This window comes from Heterodontus francisci, chromosome 30 (genome assembly GCF_036365525.1).
Source record: "Heterodontus francisci isolate sHetFra1 chromosome 30, sHetFra1.hap1, whole genome shotgun sequence".
Classification (NCBI taxonomy): domain Eukaryota; kingdom Metazoa; phylum Chordata; class Chondrichthyes; order Heterodontiformes; family Heterodontidae; genus Heterodontus; species Heterodontus francisci.
Window position 1 is genome coordinate 54,198,282 of NC_090400.1, and position 19,976 is coordinate 54,218,257.

At 44.5% G+C, this 19,976-nt stretch overlaps 1 protein-coding gene across 1 annotated transcript in view; it reads left to right on the forward strand.

The window, feature by feature from the left end:
- LOC137346802 (2-(3-amino-3-carboxypropyl)histidine synthase subunit 1-like) overlaps window positions 1-19,976 on the forward strand; it is a 252,585-nt gene that overhangs the window by 83,483 nt on the left and 149,126 nt on the right. The window contains exon 3 of the mRNA XM_068010675.1: window positions 14,327-14,395. Within this exon, the coding sequence (XP_067866776.1) occupies window positions 14,327-14,395 (69 nt within the window). The remainder of the gene's footprint in view (window positions 1-14,326; window positions 14,396-19,976) is intronic.

A 19,976-nucleotide genomic window follows, 5' to 3' on the forward strand; every position in this document is an offset into this window, starting at 1 on the left:
TACAAGAGCAAGGAAGTCATGTTGAACTTGTATCAGACACTTGTTCAGCCTCAGCTGGAGTACTGCGGCCAATTCTGGGTGCCACATTTAAGGAAAGATGTGAAGGTATTAGACAGAATACAGAAAAGATTCATGAGAATGGTTCCAGGGAAGGGGAACTTCAGGTATGAAGAAATATTGGACTGCTTGGAGAAGAGAAGGCTGAGAGGTGATTTGTTAGAGGTATTCAAAATCACGAGGGATCTAGATAGAGTAGATAGAGAGAAATTGTTTCCACTCTTGAAAGGATCAAGAACGAGAGGACACAGATTTAAGGTAGTTGGCAAAAGAAGCAACGGCGACATGAGGAGACACTTTTTCACGCAGCGAGCGGTTAGATAGTGAATAGATAGGTGCTTGATGGCTGGCACGGACACGATGGGCTGAAGGGCCTGTTTCTGTGCTGTATAACTCTATGGTTAAGATCTGGAATGCACTGCCAGAGAGTGCAGTGGAGGCAGGTTCAATCGAGGCATTCGAAAGGGAATTAGATAGTTACCTGAAAAGGAAGAATGTGCAGCTTACGGGGAGAAGGCGGGGGAATGGCACTAAGTGAATTGCTCACTCAGAGAGCCGGTGCAGACATGATGGGCCGAATGGCCGCCTTCTGTACTGTAACAATTCTGTGATTCTGTGAGGACTTTGGCCTCTGCAGCAAGCTGGGTCATTTGACTGTTCGTGACAGAAGAGCTGAGAGGCCCCTATGAGATTCAACAATTAGAAAGGAATCTAATTAAGCAGAAGATTCTAGAACCCAGCGTGGATGCTGAAGATTATCTTCGAAAGGTTGCATGGGTCAAAAACCTTGTACCATTGATGAAATGCTGTGACCTTGCCTATTTTGAACGTACAATTATTTAAATCACTCTCCTCCCATCACATAGCTTCTCATAAGACTTTGTGTAGTTTGGAAAAGCTGTGAAGATAAATCCTGAATTATGGTGGATGGACTGTTCCCTCCAGATAAGTACAATAAAACTATAACATCTGCGCCTGTGTTTAGGATGACGGCCTCTTCCTTTCGTCATTTGTCCCCCTGCAGGTTCTCCACAGCATTTGCAAATGAAAAGCCATAAAATTTTAATGGAAGCTGCAACTTGTAAATAAAGAACAGCCTGTAATCTTTATGGTCAAGAGCCCTCATCCTTGTTTTTGATTCCTCCAGGCCTGCAGTAAATCTCACAACAGGCCGAGCAGGCTGCAGAGCTGAGAGAGGCCTGTGCAAGGCCTGGACAGAACACAGTGCCAATCGCGGAGAATGAATAAGCAAGAGGCAAGTTAGGGTGCCACCCCTCCAGGAATGGATGATTAATCTCCAGGACATTCCTGAGAGCAATCCTAGAGAAAAATCATGAGGGAGCATTAAATAAAGTTTTATTTTTCATTAAACACTTTAATTTACTAGTTACAAAGATATCGTAGATGGCAGGGGGTAGAGGGCGCAAGAAAGGCTGTTCTATTGATGGTTGAGAATCATCCAATCAGGTAATGAAGAGTCTTCATTTTCCAATTGGCGAGAGGCACCACGAGGATGGATATGCCAGATGACCAATGGCAGGAGCCTGGAGGCAGGGTGTCTAGATGTGGGAAGTCATGTGATAAATTTTCCAGAAATATGTCCATTCAGAGTTGGCAACCCTACGGGTAGGCCCAAATTATCTGTATCCTTAAAGGGGTGAACAATGTGGGCCTTTACCGACTTCAGTCACCCTTCCCCTGCTGTTATATCAACAAAGATGTAATAACAAAACATAAAATGTCATTGAAATTTCAGCCTTTTGGAGTCTGGCCATTTTGCCTGAGTTTATGGCTACTGTTGTTCCTCAAGGGTCAGCTACCAGATCCAATCCCCAGTGAAATGATTGGAGCTTCCCTACTCACAAAGCTTCTGCCCGTAATTCCCAACACCAGAGGAGGAAAGAATTGTAGGACCAGGAGGAGGCCATTCAGCCCCTCAAGCTGTTCCACCATTCAGTTAGATCATGGCTGAACTGTACCTTAACTCTATTTACCTCCCTTGGTTCCATCACCCTTAATGCCCTTGCCTAACAAAAATCTAGCAAGGAGCTCTGAAATGACAGGTCTCTTTGCAGTAGCAAATTTAACAAGATTTTATGAGAGTTGACATATTTCTTACAGTCTACATCTGTCTGACATCTACATACATTTCCTGTTTGCTCTGTCTGACTTCTTGTTGTTACGCTTTTTTAAAGTCAGCGCTTTCCCATTATACATTCTTTTCTCCACACCTGTAGAATCACAGAATAGTACAGCACAGAAGGAGGCCATTCGGCCCGTTGAGTCTGTGCCAGCTTTTCTGAAGAGCAATCCATTTAGTCCCACTGCCCGCTCTTTCCCCCATGTCCCTTCAGCTTTTTTCCTCCTTCAAGTATTTATCCAATTCCCTCTTGAAGGCCACTATTGAGCCTGTTTCCACCACCCTATCAGGCAGCGCATTCCAAATTCTAACCACTGTTACATTTAAAAAAAAGTTTTTCCTGGTGTTACCTCTGGTTCTTTTGCCAATCACTTTAAATCTGGCCCTTTGGTCATTGAGCCTTCAACCACTGGAAACAATATTGTAATGGATGTTACGTGTGTAAACCTGTCACTGTGATTCTGCACTGAATGCTCACAAGCTGCTCAAAGTATTCACGGGTATTTGATATTTCAGAAGGATAAGAAGAAAGGAAAAGGAGGTCGGATAGCTCTGTTAATAAAGGATGAAATCAGTACAGAAATGAGAAATGATCTTGGCTCGGAAGATCAAGATGTAGAACCATTTTGGGTGGAGATAAGAAATAGCAAAGGAAATAAGTCACTGGTGGGAGTAGTTTATAGACCCCCTAACAGTAACTACACAGTAGGACAGAACAAAAGAAATAGGAGCAGGAGTAGACCGTATGGCCCATCGAGCCTGCTCCGCCATTCAAAACGATCATGGCTGATCTTGAGATTCAACTCCACTTTCCTGCCAGCTCGCCTAATGGGATCAAATTGAAAGAAAAGGAATACAGTGTTATAAAGGTTAGTGGTATGCCTGAAGATTGGGAAAATTTTAGAAACCGGCAGAGGATGACTTAAAAAAAAAGGGAGAAATTAGAGTATGAGAGTTAACTAGCAAGAAATATAAAAAACAAACAGTAAAATCTTCAACAAATGTATAAAAAGGAAGAGAGCAGCTAAAGTAAACATTGGTCCCTTAGAGAATGAGACTGGGGAATTCATAATGGGAAACAAGGAAATGGTAGAGGTTTTGAACAAGTGTTTTGTATCTGTCTTCACAGTAGAAGACACAAAAAGCATCCCAAGAATAGCAAAAAATCAAGAGACAATTAGGAGGGAGGAACTTAAAACAATCACTATCACTAGAGAAAATGTACTAGTAAAACTAGTGTGACTAAAGGCTGACAAGTCCCCTGGACCTGATGGCCTGCATCCTCAGGTCTTAAAAGAAGTGGCTGCAGAGATAGTGGATGCATTGGTTGTAATCTTCCAAAATTCCCTAGATTCTGGAAAGGTCCCAGCAAATGGGAAAACCGCAAATGTAACACCTCTAATCACGAAAGTGGGGGGAGGGTGACAGAATGCAGGAAACTTTAGGCCAGTTAGCCGAACACCTGTCATTTGGAAAATGCTAGAATCATCATTAAGGAAGTAGTAGCAGGACATTTGGAAAATCATAATGCAATCAGACAGAGTCAGCATGGTTTTAAGAAAGGGAAATCATATTTGACAAATTTATTAAAGCTCTTTGAGGATGTGTCAAGCAGGGTGGATAAAGGGGAACCAGGAAATGAAGTGTATTTGGATTTCTAAAAGGCATTTGATAAGGTGCCACATAAAAGGTTATTACATAAGATAAGAGCTCATGGTATTGGGGGGTGATATTTTAGCATAGATAGAGGATTGGCTCACTTAGAGGAAACAGAGAGTCGGAATAAATGGGGCATTTTCAGGTTGGTAAACTGTTGGTAATTAGTGGAGTGCCACAGGGATCAGTGCTGGGGCCTCAACTATTTATGATCTATATCCATGACTTGGATGAAGAGACCGAGTGTATTGTAGCCAAATGTGCGGAGATATAAAGATAGGTAGGAAAGCAAGTTGAGAGGAGGGCACAAAATAAGTGTCTGCAAAGGGATATAGATAGGTTAAGTGAGTGGGGAAAAATTGGGCAAATGGAGGATAATGTGGGAAAATGTGAGGTTGATCACATTGGCAGGAAGAATAGAAAAGTAGAATAGTATTTACATGGAGAGAGACTGCAGAATGTTACAGTACAGAGGGATCTGGGTGTCCTCGTACATGAATCACAAAAAGTTAGCATGCAGGTACAGCAAGTAATTAGGAAAGCAAATGGAATGTTGGCCTTTTTTACAAGGGGGATGGAGTATAAAAGTAGGGAGTCTTGCTACAACTGCACAGGGCATTGGTGAGAACACACCGAGAGTACTGCATAGAGTTTTGGTCTCTTTACTTACAGAGGGGTATACTTGCATTTGAAACAGTTGAGAGAAGGTTCACTAAGCTGATTCCTGGGATGAAGGGTTTGTCTTATGAGGAAAGATCGAGCAGGTTAGGCCTATACTCATTGGAGTTTAGAAGAGTGAGAAGTGATCTTAAAACATAGAAAATTCTGAGGGGGCTTGACAGGGTAGATGCTGAGAGAATGTTTCCCCCTGTGGGAGAATCTTGAATTGGGGGCACAGTTTCAGAATACGGAGTCTCATTTAAGACAGAGATGAGGAGAAATTTCTTCTTTCAAAGGGTCATTGGAATCTTTGGAATTTTCTTCCCCAGAGAGCAGTGGAGGCTCAGGATCGTTGAATATATTCAAGGCTGAGTTAGGTAGATTTTAGATCTACAAGGGAGTCGAAGGTTATGGGGGGCAGGCAGGAAAGTGGAATTAAGGCTATAATCAGATCAGCCATGATCTTATTGAATGGTGGAGCAGGCTCGAGGGGTTGAATGGCCTACTCCTCCTATTTTTATGTTCTTATATTCTTATACTTCTTGAATTTTTTGTTTCATTTTTTTTCAGTAACTGAAATTTCAAACATCCAAAATAAAGGCTTAAAAAAAGTAAAAACTTTTCCAAAAATGTTACCTATTTTGCAATGACAAGCCATGTTATGGTAAATGAATCCTCTCAGGCTTCCAAAAATATCTCTTTTAAAATCTGTTTTTGAGGGTTTAATTCAATGGTGAGCTTTAATGCTTCATACATTACCTACAATTACTTTGTGTGTGACTGCAACACCATTGTTTACCAGACAAGCAGAATAAAACTATTCCTTGCTGTTTTGATGCTGTTATTAACCCATTGGGTTAGCCATTGGGACAGAGTAGAGCAGAAAGGGAACAGTGTCATAGGATCTTTTTGCACGCACCTGAGAAGGCAGACGGGGCCTCGGTTTAATAGCACTTCTGAAAGGTGGCACGTATGACCGTGCAGCACCCCCTCAGTACAGGACTGAAGTGTCAGCCTAGAGTTTGTGCTCAAGTCCCCAGAATGGGGTTGGAACCCACAACCTTCTGACTCAGATGTAAGACCATGCTACCAACCGAGCCAAGGAATGACATTCTAATGAAACAGCACAGGAAAGATCAAAGGTGTGCAGATTAGACAGCCTGTCAATAGAATAATAAAAAAAAGAAAGGTTAGCATGGTATCGATCGACTGATATTGATCACGCGATGTCACTGGTGTATTTAACAAATTGATCACTAGCAGCAAGTAGCACACTTAATAAATATTATAATCATATACATCACCATTACAAACGGAGAAGTCCAGAGCACCACATCATTACTGCACCAGCTTTTCCTATAGTTTGACTGAGTCTGTGCTCCAGACACTGAGTGATAACTAACTGCCTGTATTGAGCCTTTCCTGCATTAATTGATAATTAGTGAACAATGAGGACTACTCCAAATTGTAAAGTCCCGGCCATCCTTCCGGGGTGGCCTGAAGCAAAGTTTTTGCTGGAATTTGCCCATTTGGAGATGATGGTTCTGCTTAGCAGGCTAATTGTTCTTTGCCTCCCTCCTGAAGACTCCTTGCTGGGGTATCAATACCACAGGCATCCGATGGCCCTCCAGTAACTCACCCTAAGGCCTATTCCTCATGAGTGTCAGCAAGTGAGTGACTGTGGATGGTGTGGGGTAGGGGATGGGGAACGTCAGGACCGAGTCCAGTCCAATCCTGTCCGTCCCCCCAATGTCCATGTGCACTCACTTTCCAGCAGTGGTCATTGGGTCAGTTTATTACTATCCCATCGAACTGATATCACTCTCCCTTTAACGTGGTTTCCATCCCATCTACAGCACCGAAACCCCCTAGGTGAGTTTGCTAACAGCAACCTTTGTGATTGTAACCGTGATGCATTCTTCCACTTCTGTGCAACCTTTAACACAATTAGCTAGTCTGTCTTCACCCATAGTCTCATTACCAGGTATTATACTCTCATGGCTCCACTCTCTCCTGTCCCAAAGTAACCAGCACATCTCTTTTTTTTGTTTAAATTTGTGGGATCAGGCATTGCTGTCAAGGTCAGCATTTATTGCCCATCCTTAATTGGTTCCGAGAAGGTGGCGTAGGTATACCCACAGTGCTGTTAGGGAGGGAGTTCTAGGATTTTGACTCAGCGACAGTGAAGGAACGGCAATATAGTTCCAAGTCAGGATGGTGTGTGGCTTGGAGGGGAACTTGCAAGTGGTGGTGTTCCCATGTACCTGCTACCCTTCTTCTAGATGGTAGAAGTATGGGTCTGGGTTTGCAGTGGGTTCCACCATGCACACACGGCACCTCCAGCACGTACCAACATTCCATCCTTGGCGCCTTCGATATCCTGCTGTACGTGATGCATCTCAGTGACTGACGACGGCCAGCTTTACCTCTCCACTTGTCAGCCTTTCCACACTGTGACTGCTATTGTGCTTGTCTGACATCAAGTCACTGATTATTCTAAAGCTTCTCCAGCTATTGTTAATGAGACCAAAATAACCTGCTTGGCTCCCACCAGAAAGCACGCATCTTTGCTGCTGATTCCAACCCAGCGAAGTGTGAGGTGATGCATTTGAGGAGGTCAAACAAGGCAAAGTAATACATGATTAATAGGAGAATACTGAGAAGTGTAGAAGAAGTGAGGGACCTTAGAGTGAATGTCCACAGATCCCTGAAGGTAGTAGGACAGGTCAATAAGGTGATTAAGAAGGCATATGGAATCCTTTCCTTTATTAGCCAAGGTATGGAACATAAGAGCAGGGAGGTTATGCTGGAACTGTATAAATCGTTGGTCAGGCCACAACTTGAGTACTGTGTGCAGTTCTGGTCACCTCATTACAGAAAGGATGTAATTGCACTAGAGAGGGTACAGAGGAGATTTACAAGGGTGTTGCCAGGACTGGAAAAATGCAGCAATGAGGAAAGATTGGATAGACTGGGATTGTTCTCCTTGGAACAGAGAAGGCTGAGGGGAGATCTGATTGAAATGTACAAAATTTTGAGGGGCCTGGATAGAGTGGAGGTGAAGGGTCTATTCACCTTAACAGAGAGGTCAGTGACGAGGGGGCATTGATTTAAAGAGATTGGTAAAAAGATTCGAGGAGAGATGAGGAAAAGTTTTTTCACCCAGAGGGTGGTGGGGGTCTGGAACTCACTGCCTGTAAGAGTAGTTGAGGCAGAGACCCTCAACTCATTTAAAAGGAGTCTGGATATGCATCTCAGAGCCATAACCTGCAGGCTACGGACCAAATGCTGGAAGGTGGGATTAGGCTGGGTAGCTCATTTCTTGGCAGGCGCAGACACGATGGGCCAAGTGGCCTCTTTCTGTGCCGTAAACTTTCTATGGTTGTAAGACCATCTATTTTGCACTGTGTAGCAGCGCCCACCTGCATCCCAACCTTTCCACCAAGGAAGGAATATAAATGGAAATAGGAGTAATTTGTGTTCTTGGAGGAAGACCAACACCACGACCACTTAACCTGTAAAATGACTCCTGCATTCCCCTAGCACCTGGAGCTGCTGAGTGCATTGCTTCTGGCCAGTTCTCGATACAGGAAGAAACTCTTGCTGTCCTTCACCTGCTTGATAGAGGGATGTCTCCTTGTACCTGTGACATTTCTGCACTGACAACACAACTTGTATTTATATATAACCCCTTTAAGATAGTGACTTTACTGTGGTGAAATGTCCCAAGGTGCTTCACAGGAGCGATTATCAGACAAAATTTGACACCGAGCCACATAAGGGGTATTAAGGCAGGTGGCAAAAGCTTGGACAAAGATGTCTGGAGAGAGTACTGCAGAGGTGGAGAGGTTTCGAGAGTGAATTACATTGGACAATCACGCTGATCTGTCACCTGAATCCTGAAAACCAAGCTAGTTCTTGTTGCGGCAGCAGTAAATTCAGCATTTTCTGCAGACCCTTGCAGTCCGACAGAGCTGATTGAAGAAGCTGGAAAATCCACCAGCGGTTTTCTGCTCTGCGGGCATGAAACTGAGACTATGGTCTGCTCGCTTTCAATATCTTAGGTGCAGCAGTTTGCTTGGAGAAATGAGTGGATCTCTTTTAACTTGCAATCCATGCTGCGTATCATTGCTGTTCCTTCCGGTACCTACCTTTGAGACATGTTGCTGTGTCAGCATGCGCTTCACTCAGCTCCCTGGCCATTTACTTCAAAGCTCCCGTGTTAAGCAGCACTCGTGACCTGAATGGAGCAGTATTGGATGGAAGAGCAACTGGTGCAGTAACTAGCCGGTGTTGTATTCAGCACGTGTTTTGCTTACAAGCACTGGCCTGTATTTAAACAAGGAGCTTCTTGTTGCATTGGAAGTCTCTGTAAAGTCATGATTCTGCTTAGGGTCCTTTAATTGTACAAAGCATGAAGTTACACTGGAGGCTTTGTAATTATGCAAAGCATGAGGCTACAGTAAGATATGGTAACCTAGTGGTTATGTTACTGGACTAGTAATCCAGAAGTAAAAACAGAAAATGCTGGAAATACTCAGCAGGTCTGGCAGCATCTGTGGAGAGAGAAACAGAGTTAACATTTCAGGTCTGTGCCACTCGGGGAGTGGTGCAATGGTTAGCACCGCAGCCTCACAGCTCCAGCAACCTGGGTTCGATTCTGGGTACTGCCTGTGCGGATTATGCAAGTTCTCCCTGTGCTCCGGTTTCCTCCCACAGCCAAAGACTTTCAGGTTGATAGGTAAATTGGCCATTGTAAATTGTCCCTAGTGTAGGTAGGTGGTAGGGGAATTGAGGGGATGTGGTAGGAATATGGGATTAATGTAGGATTAGCATAAATGGGTGGTTGTTGGTCAGCACAGACTCAGTTGGCCGAAGGGCCTGTTTCAGTGCTGTATCTCTAAAACTTTTCATCAGAACTCAACTTTATTTTACTAATCCAGATGCCGGGGCTAATGATCCAGAGCCATGAGTTGGGGAAATTTAAATTCAATGTAATAAATCTGAATGAAGAAGCTAGTCTCAGTAATTAAACTACTGGATTGTCATAACAACCCATCTGGCTCACTGATGTCGTTTAGGAGAGGTAATCTGCCATCCTTTCCTGGTGTCACGCTTACAAGAAGTGCGACGATGAAAAGTTACAGACTAAAACTGAAGAGTTATAAAAATTGACCTGGCCTTTTCAAGAAAATGGACAATGCTGCAAAAGATGGCCGCATGTGTATTCAAATATTGCCACGCTGTCTGTTTAGAACAAAAAAAAAAAATACCTTCAAAGCTAAGAGGTGTCAATTGCACCCATCCTGAAACTTTCCTGAATTGAATGGGTTCCACTGAAACAAAGAAGGTATAAAGTGAAAACGTCATAACCAGATTATTCTCAATGTGGGCCATTCTGTGATCACCATGAGAGACCAGAGCATCTCCTACCCGAAGATGATGTGACAAACCTTTTACCTTAAAAAGGCAGCCCTTGAAGAGAGAGAGACACCCAGAAAGAAACATCACTAAACTGCTTGTCCAGCTCGGTGGGAGATAATCCAGCAAGCCCTAAAGGAGGCACCCTGCTGTAAAATTCTATATTTTTAACTTATGCAGCAGTGAAACTGGAAGTGATCCTCTGTCTTCGAACAGAACTTTCAATAAAGAGATAAATCTGAAAACACCTCAGGCCCCCTTTGACTTTTGTGAGAATTCAACAGGTTTACCATGAACCCCAAAACCCTACCTCACCTGAAAAGTGCTTACCCCTTTTCCTCTCTATCTGTCTCTTCTTGTGTTTGTGTGTGTGCGACTGAATACGTGAGTGGGTGCAGTTGCAACAATTTCGGGATAAGGCATATCGCTCAATAAATAATTGATTTTCTGTTTTAAACCTACAAGAAAACTTGTCGCTGTGTTTTATTTGTCAAATAAACAGACCAAGGGGTTAAACCCTAAGAACAAAAAAACACTTGCTGCAGTCAGGTGGGAGTTGAACAGTGGGAATCACCCATACCCCTCACCACTTGGTCGTAACACTGGTCTGGCCTATATGTGACTCCTCGGACCCACAGCAATGTAGTTGACTCTTAACTTCCCTGGCCTAGCAAGCCATTCATTGAAGATGGCTCACCACTACCTTCTCGAGGACAATTAGGAATGGGCAATAAAGGCTTGTCTTGCCAGCGACACTCACATCCCATGAATGGATTTTTAAAAAATGCCTGCGTAATGATACAAGGAATAGGGCTGTTCTGTAATTACTTTAAAATAAAGAGCTGCCAACCTCCGAGAATAGATTGAAGAGTTGCTTACAACGGATGATAGACCATGCAGAAAGCTGTCAGCTGTAAACGGCTGACATGGTGGTGATTTGCAGAGTGGCCACTCGAGCTCCTGGAGTGTTTCTGTATTATATTGGCCTGATATCAAGCAGAGCCCTGGTCCAAACACACTGAATTGTGCTCATCAACTGCAGGATCATCATTCCAGCTCAAAGGAAACTCTTTAACTGTTCTGTTGAACTGTCAAAACAGAACTGATAAAGTGCACGATCCTGACATCTAGAAGATATAATTCTCCAGCTTTGCAATATCATTTGGAATCTTTAATTGTACAGTAGGTTTAAAATGTGATATTTAAATTCCCAAAATTACATGTATATCACACAGATAGTGAACAGCTTACAAGGGTCTTATTGGAAATGTAATAAAGTGTGGAGCAGCAATTGTCTGTGATTGACTGAGGGTGAAATAAAATGCGTGCCTGTCTATCTCTCTCCCCCCTCCTCATCCCTGTATATGTTTTCCTACAAACCATGTTATTGTCAGAAGTGAATGAGTGACTGGACTGAGTGAGGGGCCCATCTTAGCTCGAACTCTATGCCCAGCCTGAACCCCAAAGCCAGCCCCAGCGAGGTCAGGCCTCATATTGTAAGTTTTCAGGGGCTGTGCATCACTGGAACTCCCACTGGCCTGACTGGTTTGACATGCTTGCCCTAAAGGGAGTGCCACAAAGGCTCACTAGACTGGTTCCTGGAATGATAGGATTGTCCTATGAGGAGAGATTAAGGAGACTAGGCCTATATTCCCTGGAGTTTAGAAGAATGAGACGTGATTCCAATTGAATCATGTAAAATTCTGAAGGGGTGTGGCGCGGGAGATGCTGAGAAATTATTTCCCCCGTTTGGGGAATCTAGAACACGGAGTCAAAGTCTCAGAATAAGGGTTGGCCATTCAGGACTGAGATGAAGAGAAAGTTCTTCACTCAGCGGATGGTGAATCTTTGGAATTCTCTACCCTAAGAGCTATGGATGCTCAGTCATTGAGTATATTCAAGGCTGAGATTGATAGATTTTTGGGGTACTAAGGGAATGAAAGTTTATGGAGATGGTGCAGGAAGATGGAGTTGAGGTAGAAGATCAGCCATGATCTTATTGAATGGTGGAACAGGCTCGAAGGGCCGAATGGCCTCCTGCAGCTCCTATTTCTGATGTTATTATGTTTTTGGTGAATTTTCTTTCCGGGGGTCTCTGTAATGGGCAGGTTGAGAAGGCATACAGGATCCTGAGTTTTATAAATCGAGGCATAGAGTACAAAAGCAGGGACGTTATGATGAACCTTTATAAAACCCTGGTTTGACCTCAACTGGAGTATTGTGTCCAATTCTGGGCACCGCACTTTAAGAAGGATGTGAAGGCCTTAGAGAGGGTGTAGAAAAGATTTACGAGAATGGCTCCAAGGGTGAGGGACTTCAGTTATGAGGATAAATTGGAGAAACTGGGACTGTTCCCCTTAGAGAAGAGAAAGTTGAGAGGAGATTTGATAGAGGTGTTCAAAATCATGAGGGAGTCTAGTCAGAGTAGGTAGAGAGAACCTGTTCCTAATTGGCGGAAGAGTCAAGAACCCAGAGACCAAGAAATTAAGGTGAATGGGAAAAGAACTAAAGGCGATACGAGGAAAACTTTTTTTAGGTAGTGATTGGTTAGGATGTAGAATGTGCCGCCTGAGTGTGTGATGAAGACAGAGTTAATTGTGGCTTTCAAAAGGGAATTGGATAATTTGCTGAAGAGAAAAAACTTGAGGGTTACAGGGAAAGGCGGGGGAGTGGGACTATCTGAGAAACTCTTTCAGAGAGCTGGCATGCACTCGTTGGCCTGCTTTTGTGTGATAAGCATTCAGTGATTTTCTGATTCTGTGGTCAAGGAGTGGAGAATTTCACCTGCCAGGTAGATGAGAGGTCAGGTTTAAACAAATGCATCAGGTTGCAGTTCATTTTTGTTTTTGTTGCCCCAATTTCAGTCCTCTTCATTTTTGTCCCTCTCTAGTTTGTGGGTGTCAACATAGCCTGTCAACACTCACTGGGGTCACTTGTAAAAACAAATGGCTGCTTGTTGGGGGTAACGGTGGTTCCTGAAGGCTTACACCCTCGTGAGTTACCACCTCCACATGTCAGCCCACTCTCGCTTTACAAACATAGATAAATGACAGGCAGTCACCGAGACTGACCCACACTCATGATGACTTGAAGTCCATGTCATCTCCTGAGAGCGGCGCAGTGGTTAGCGGCGCAGTGGTTAGCACCGCAGCCTCACAGCTCCAGGGACCCGGGTTCGATTCTGGGTACTGCCTGTGCAGAGTTTGCAAGTTCTCCCTGTGATCGTGTGGGTTTCCGCCGGGTGCTCCGGTTTCCTCCCATAGCCAAAGACTTGCAGGTTGATAGGTAAATTGGCCATTGTAAATTGCCCCCAGTGTAGGTAGGTGGTAGGAGAATGGTGGGGATGTGGTAGAGAATATGGGATTAGTATAAATGGGTGATTGTTGGTCGGCACAGACTCGGGTTAAAGGGCCTGTTTCAGTGCTGTATCAATAAATAGAATAAATAAATAGAAAAATCCAAGGGCCAATACAGGGGGAAAATGTACTCTGGAATTTTCCTCTCCGTCTCCTCTGGAGATCACATAGAGTCATTACAGCACAAAAGGAGGTCAATCAGCCCATCAAGTCCATGGGAGAAAGTAATATCGGGAGTGGGATTCGAACCCAGGCCTCCAGAGGAGATTGTGACCTGAAAGCACCAGCTTAGACCACTCAACTAGGCTGATATGGACTGAGTGTTCTCTGTTAATCCGCTTGCCTTCTGTATGATGTGATCAGTGCTTCAATTAGGAATGAACTGGTCCAGCTCCCCCTTGAAGAGAGTCAGCACCCAGCACACCAGCGGGCAATGTGTCCCAGAGTCTCACCATGCTCTGGGCAAAGGAGCCCAACATCCAGTCTATTCCAACTTTAGTGTAGTTTACACACGTCGCCTGGTCCTCCCCCGTTTGTTTTTTGGCAGCGGTCACTGCATAGCGATCAGAAGCAGAAACTCTGACTGATTCTCCCCACTCCCCACCCACTTCCAAGGACACAGAATTCTTCTATCGCTCCAATCAACTGACTCAGCACAGGCCACAGATGGCGTCTGGGACTAGTCTGTCCTGTGTGGTTCAACACCACACCGCACCACAGGGGGCTCTTTCCCACTCGGAAAAATAGGGGAGCAACCGAATTATAACCCATTTTAAATGTCCGGAAGGGGAAGAAAAAGAGGTGGGACATTAATCTGTGGGGGTGTGAAGATTTCCCCGCACTCTCTCCTCCTGCCTGCTGGCCTCACAGTGAGGTGTCTGTGGTTTGGTGCCTGTGGAGCTGTTTGTGAGGCTGACCTGCTTTTCTCGACATACTTTACCCTGCAGCAGTAACAGTGATTAATGTGCATGCCTGTGCAGCAGATCGGAGGCACGCTCCAGCACTAATTCAGCATGTGTGCCTTCTCTTCTTCCAGTTACCTTGGTGACGGTCGCTTCCACCTGGAATCCATCATGATAGCGAACCCTGGCGTCCAGGCGTACAGGTGAGTGAGAGCACACCTGCATTAAAGGGTTACTGGTGTTTGTGGGGAAGGGAATACAGATGTGTCATGAAATATGCCTTTTCAGAAGCAACTCATTAACTCAGCCTGGTGTTGCTGTTAACCCTTTCAAGTCTGGATACAACATTTGAACTCTCCTGGTTGTCAGGCTGCTTCTGAAGGTTATATTTCTCTGCTTCATGGTAGTTTGCTAAAAGTCCTGTCATATTGGGTGTGTGGGTTTGTGCCTTTGACATATACCGAAATGGAAAGGCCGGTATTTCACAGCACCTTACTGCAACCTCTCAAAAAAATAATAATCATGCACTTTGTGGACAATGGATAGCTTTGACAACTGTGGTTATGGCAGGAGAATGTGATAGCCATTTTTGCGCGTGGATCCCAGAAACAGCAGCAACATGAAAGCAGAGTTCATTTTTTTTTGGATGATGTTTGTTGAAGGAGGGATGTTGGCCAGAACCACCACCACAACACCACCACAATGGGTTAACTGGCCGCCTGTCTCAGCGCTGTGGGCAGGCCCTTGCTGGGCCGGCTGCCTTGCTTCTTTCAGTAGAAGTCGCTGCTGTTCAGAAATAATTAACTCCCTGTTCGGTGTCAACCTGGCCTGATGCCCGGCACAGAGATTGTGAGAGCGCATGAGCCTGTTCTTTTAAAGCCAGCTGTCGGGAGCAGCTAAAGGATTGCCAAGGCCCCGTTTGCCCTCTGGCCTTGACCTGAGGTAAAGCAGAACTTGGCCTCAGCGCCTCCCTACTTACTCAGCTTGCAAAGGGAGTGGCCTAGGACTGAAGCCTGCATCTGTGGCTGCCCTGAGAGAGTCAAAACGAGCATTTTGCTGCATGCACTTTGGTGTGAATCAGTTCGGATTCCCAGCCCAATGGCTTTGGGCAGGAGTCTCCTGACCGTTGCCATTGGCAACTTCAGAGAAACGGTCCTTGTATGCACAGTTTGCACGCACAGTACCCTGGCTATCATGACTTGCAACCAAACTGCGTTGTCTGGGTGCTGCTCATTATTCGGAAACACACCACTTGCTGACATTTGTGAGGGTGATGTGATCAGGGCCATTGGAACACACCTGATGAGTCCTGAGGGAGACAGAGAGAGAGTAAGACCAATTGAGGAAGGACTGATTCCTGGAGGATGAAGGGGTTGTCTTATGACGAAAGGTTGAATCGGTTGGGTCTATACTCCCTGGAATTTAGAAGAAAGAGAAATGATCTTATTGAAACATATAAGGTTCTGAGGGGACTTTGACAGGGTAGATGCTGAGAGGATGTTTCCACTGGTGGGAAAGACTAGAACTAGGGGACACAGTTTAAAAATTAGGGGTCTCCCATTTAAGACAGAGATGAGAAGTTTTTTCTCTCAGAGGGTTGTTAGTCTGTGGAATTCACTTCCTCGGGGAGCAGTAGAGACTGGGTCGTGAATATGTTGAAGGCTGAGTTACACAGATTCTTGATAGACAAGGGAGTTAAGGGTTATGGGGGGGCAGACAGGAGAGTGAAGTTGAGGCTACATTCGGATCAGCCTTGGTTTTATCAAATGGCGGAGCCAGCACAAGGGGCTGAATGGCCTACTCCTCCTAATTAGTATGTATGTTTGAAACACAAAACTAGGGGAGGGAGAGCAACACAAGCTGGTGAGGGAGGGAGGGAGAAAGAGAAACACATTAGTGAAGGGAGAAACACAAACTAGAAGGAGAACGAGTTCCTATTGGCCTGTGTTGTGTGCTTTTATATGTGTTCTGTTACATTCTGTTGTATTAGTGATGTGGGATCTTTTTTATCCTGAGAGGGCAGACAGCGCCTCATTTTTTTTAATGACACATCCAAAAAAAAGTACCTCCGACAGTGCAGCAGTCCCTCAGTACTGCGCTGGGAGTGTCAGCTTGGCCTTTGTGGAGCAGGGGCTTGAATTCTGGTTCAGAGACAAGAGTGCTGCCCACTGAGCCACGGCTGACCCTAAAGCCAGCAAGAGATGGTTAGCTTTCTTTCTCTTTTTGTACTTTATACAAACATAAAAATGTGCATGTGTGACAGTATCATGGCTGAAGTGTAATGGGCACACACTAGATGTAAATTGTTAAAAAAAAAAATAATTTTTTGTGCTTTCATGTGATGTGAGTGTCACTGGCAAGGCCAGCATTTATTGCCCAACCCTCTGGTAGATGTGAGTCAGTATCAACATTGCAACAGGGGCCATGAAAGGCACTATATAAATGCAGTTCATTCTATCTCTGTGTAAGAAATCTATGGATAGCTAACTCAGAAACCATCCAGTCTGCAGAGCGGGAATCCCACCAACTGATTGGTTGTTCACCTGAGCTCCTGTGACCTGTTTTTGCCATCATTGTAGCCTCTTGCTTGACGGCAAAGGTTAACATTTCAGGCTCCGGGCACATCAGCTTCCTAAACTGCTAATCTAATAAAGATGCTCCCTTTTTACCAGACTAATGATGGCTGTATAGGTTATCAGCCTGCTGTTAAACGAACAAAGCCAACAATAGCATCAAGCTTTGTGTATGAACAGACAGGCAACGCCTGCAGTGAGTAGTTGGATTTCCAATAGAACTAAATGATATTTCCAGTTTTAATCCAGCTGTTTCCACAGTTAGAATCCTCAGAAACCCCTGCTTCAATCATTATCTTTTCCTCAGTCGGGGAATGTCGCTCATGAAGATGCAGTGCTGTGACTGTTACAACCCACTCACTGTAGAGACCTCAATAAAGAGGATGCACTTTTTTCAGCTCACTTTATACTTTATCCTGTTACATACATTTTATTTTTACATTTGCCGTGAGGTAGCCTTAATTTTGTTCTCTTGTAAACCAGACATACACCAACTGCAGCTAAGACGGATAAAAAGAACAGCGGTTACATTCACGTGGCGCCTTATCAGGACTGAAAAATGGCTCAAAATACTGCGTGTGCTATAACTCAAGTCTAGTCATTGTTATTGCATCAGCAATTGTGGCACAGAGCAAGATCCCATAATCTGCACCTGAGATGGATGACCGGCTAATCTGTTTTTGGTGATGGTGATTGAGGGAGGCACAACGAAACTTCCCTGTTCTTCCTGTAGAGGTTTTTTTAACATTCCCCTGAATCACCAGTACAGGCAGAGAGGACCTCCAACAATGTAGCACTCCCCCAGTACTCTATGAATCTAAATGAGGGCTAACCCATTGTTAGTCTTCATGGGGACGTATCCTAGACCTCAGGAAGGTGGGGGGGGGGGGCACAAATAAACTTCAAATTCGCATTTTATTAATTTGCTTGGATTTCAAGTTGCCAATACTAACAGATCCTGGTGTTGTGATTTAGGATTTATGTGTCAGTGAGGCAACAGTGCATCTGGCAGCTCTGTCCAAAACTTCAAGCCCTCAAAATTCAAAGAGGACAAGTCAGCAAGTAAGAACTATAAGTCCAGTGACCACCCCCCTCCCCCCCCCCCCCCACCCCCGGGTGCATGTCGAAGAGATCAGGATCAGGCTCAGTCACTGTGTGAATTGTTAATCTAGGTGAGCATGTAACTTCCAACTTGGTGAGACCCCACCTGGAGTATTGTGTAGTTTTGGTCTCCTTACCTAAGGCCTTGCCATAGAGGGAGTGCTACGAAGGTTCACCCACACTGATCCCTGGGATTGTCCTATGAGGAGAGATTGAGGAGACTGGGCCTATATGCTCTAGAGTTTAGAAGAATGAGAGGTGATCTCATTGAGGCATACAAAATTATTACAGGGCTCGACAGGGTAGATGCAGGAAGGATGTTTCCCCTGGCTGGGGGTCTAGAACCAGGGGACACAATCTCAGAATAAGAGGTAGGCCATTTAGGACTGAGATGAGGAGGAATTTCTTCACTCAGAGTGTGGTGAATCTGTGGAATTCTCTACCCCTGAGGGCTGTAGAGGCTCAGTCATTGAGTATATTCAAGACAGAGAGCGATAGATCTCTAGATATTAAAGATATCAAGGGATATAGGGATAGTGCGGGAAGACGGCATTGAAGTAGAAGATCAGCCATGATCAAGTTGAATGGAGGAGCAGGCTCGAGGGGCCGAATGGCCTACTCCCGCTCCTGTGCTCCTAACTTTGTGCCATAGTGGGTTGAAATGACAGGGTATGGAACTATCAATCATAGCACGATTTAACCTCAAACAATTAATCACTTCGCAGAAAGATGATATGAATTGTTAGAAAGATTGATCAATGGTTAAAATGCTTTTTGTTTTGTGCTTAAATGAGTTAAGAATTTCCAAGGGACCAATGTAAAATCTTGCATGGTGCAATCTATTTGGAGACGGCACAAGTCATGGTCACCATGGTGGTCTCTGCTTTGATGCTTTTTACACCACGAGGAGACTCTCCATTATTCAGGGAGGCTAATAGTTCCCGCTGTGGTGATTAAATCCCCAGCAAAATTCAAAGGAGCAGCAGAGCAGCACTGCCTGCCGTCCCTCTCATTATTTAGGGAACAAACTCTGTTCCCCTCTGCAGTTCATAGCTGGCTGTGCAACGGGGCTACTTCTGAATATTAAAGTATTCGGAAGTGAACCAATAAAGACACGCGCCCCCGCCAACCCCCCACCACCTTGGGAAAAATTACCCTAAACAAAACAGGCAGAAGGAGCCTTGGCTCAACGGCTCCTCTGTCTTTCAGATGCGATGTTAAACTGAGGCCTCGCCAGCCGATCAGGTGAACCAAAAGGTCTCATGACAATACTAGAGAAAGAGCAGAGTGTCCTCACCAATGCTTCTCCCTCAACCAGCAACACAGTAGGTGATTACCTAACCACTCACTTCATTTGCTATTTGTGGAAACTAGCTTTGCACAGATTGGCTGCAAAGCATGAATGGCTACACGTCCGAAGTAAATGATTGGCTGTCCATTTGGGACGTTATTAGGATGTGAAAGGCAGTGTATTCATACACGTCCTTTCTTTCTAAAGGTCTCCATGCGTGAGACTCCACTCTAAAACTGTAAGAGGGCATTGAAGATTTATTTCCTCTTCTCAATTGAAAACCTGTTGATTCTTTTAATTAGGGATCATGTTATGAATTCTCGAGTTAAATGTGGTCATTCACTCACTTAACCTGTTAGATTTTGCGATAAATCACACATCCCTATATCTCCCTCTATGTCAGTGTAACATGGAGATATAATACTTGCATCCTCTCATGATCTGGACCAACTTTCATACAGTCACCACTTCAGTCTCTTCGAAGGTAGATCAAGTTAACGTGAGGAGTTGAAGTTTGGTTTCACTGATAATATTGTGTTGGAAAACCCTTCTGATCCCTTGTCGGTTTGTGAGATGGCAGTCTTTAAGTTTTATGTAACAGGCTGTAAGCTGCAGGGCCATGCAGAAACCCAAAAGACCCAGCATAATTACCACAAGTGTGCGGCTGCTCAAAAATATTTTAACGAAATGACCCGCACACTAGAAAAAAAATTAGAGGGATTGTTCCAGTAAGGTGAAATATATAGAGCAATAGGTATGACCAGAGTTGCTTAGTTGAATCAGTCCAACATATTCACATAAAAGTACAAAATAAAGAAG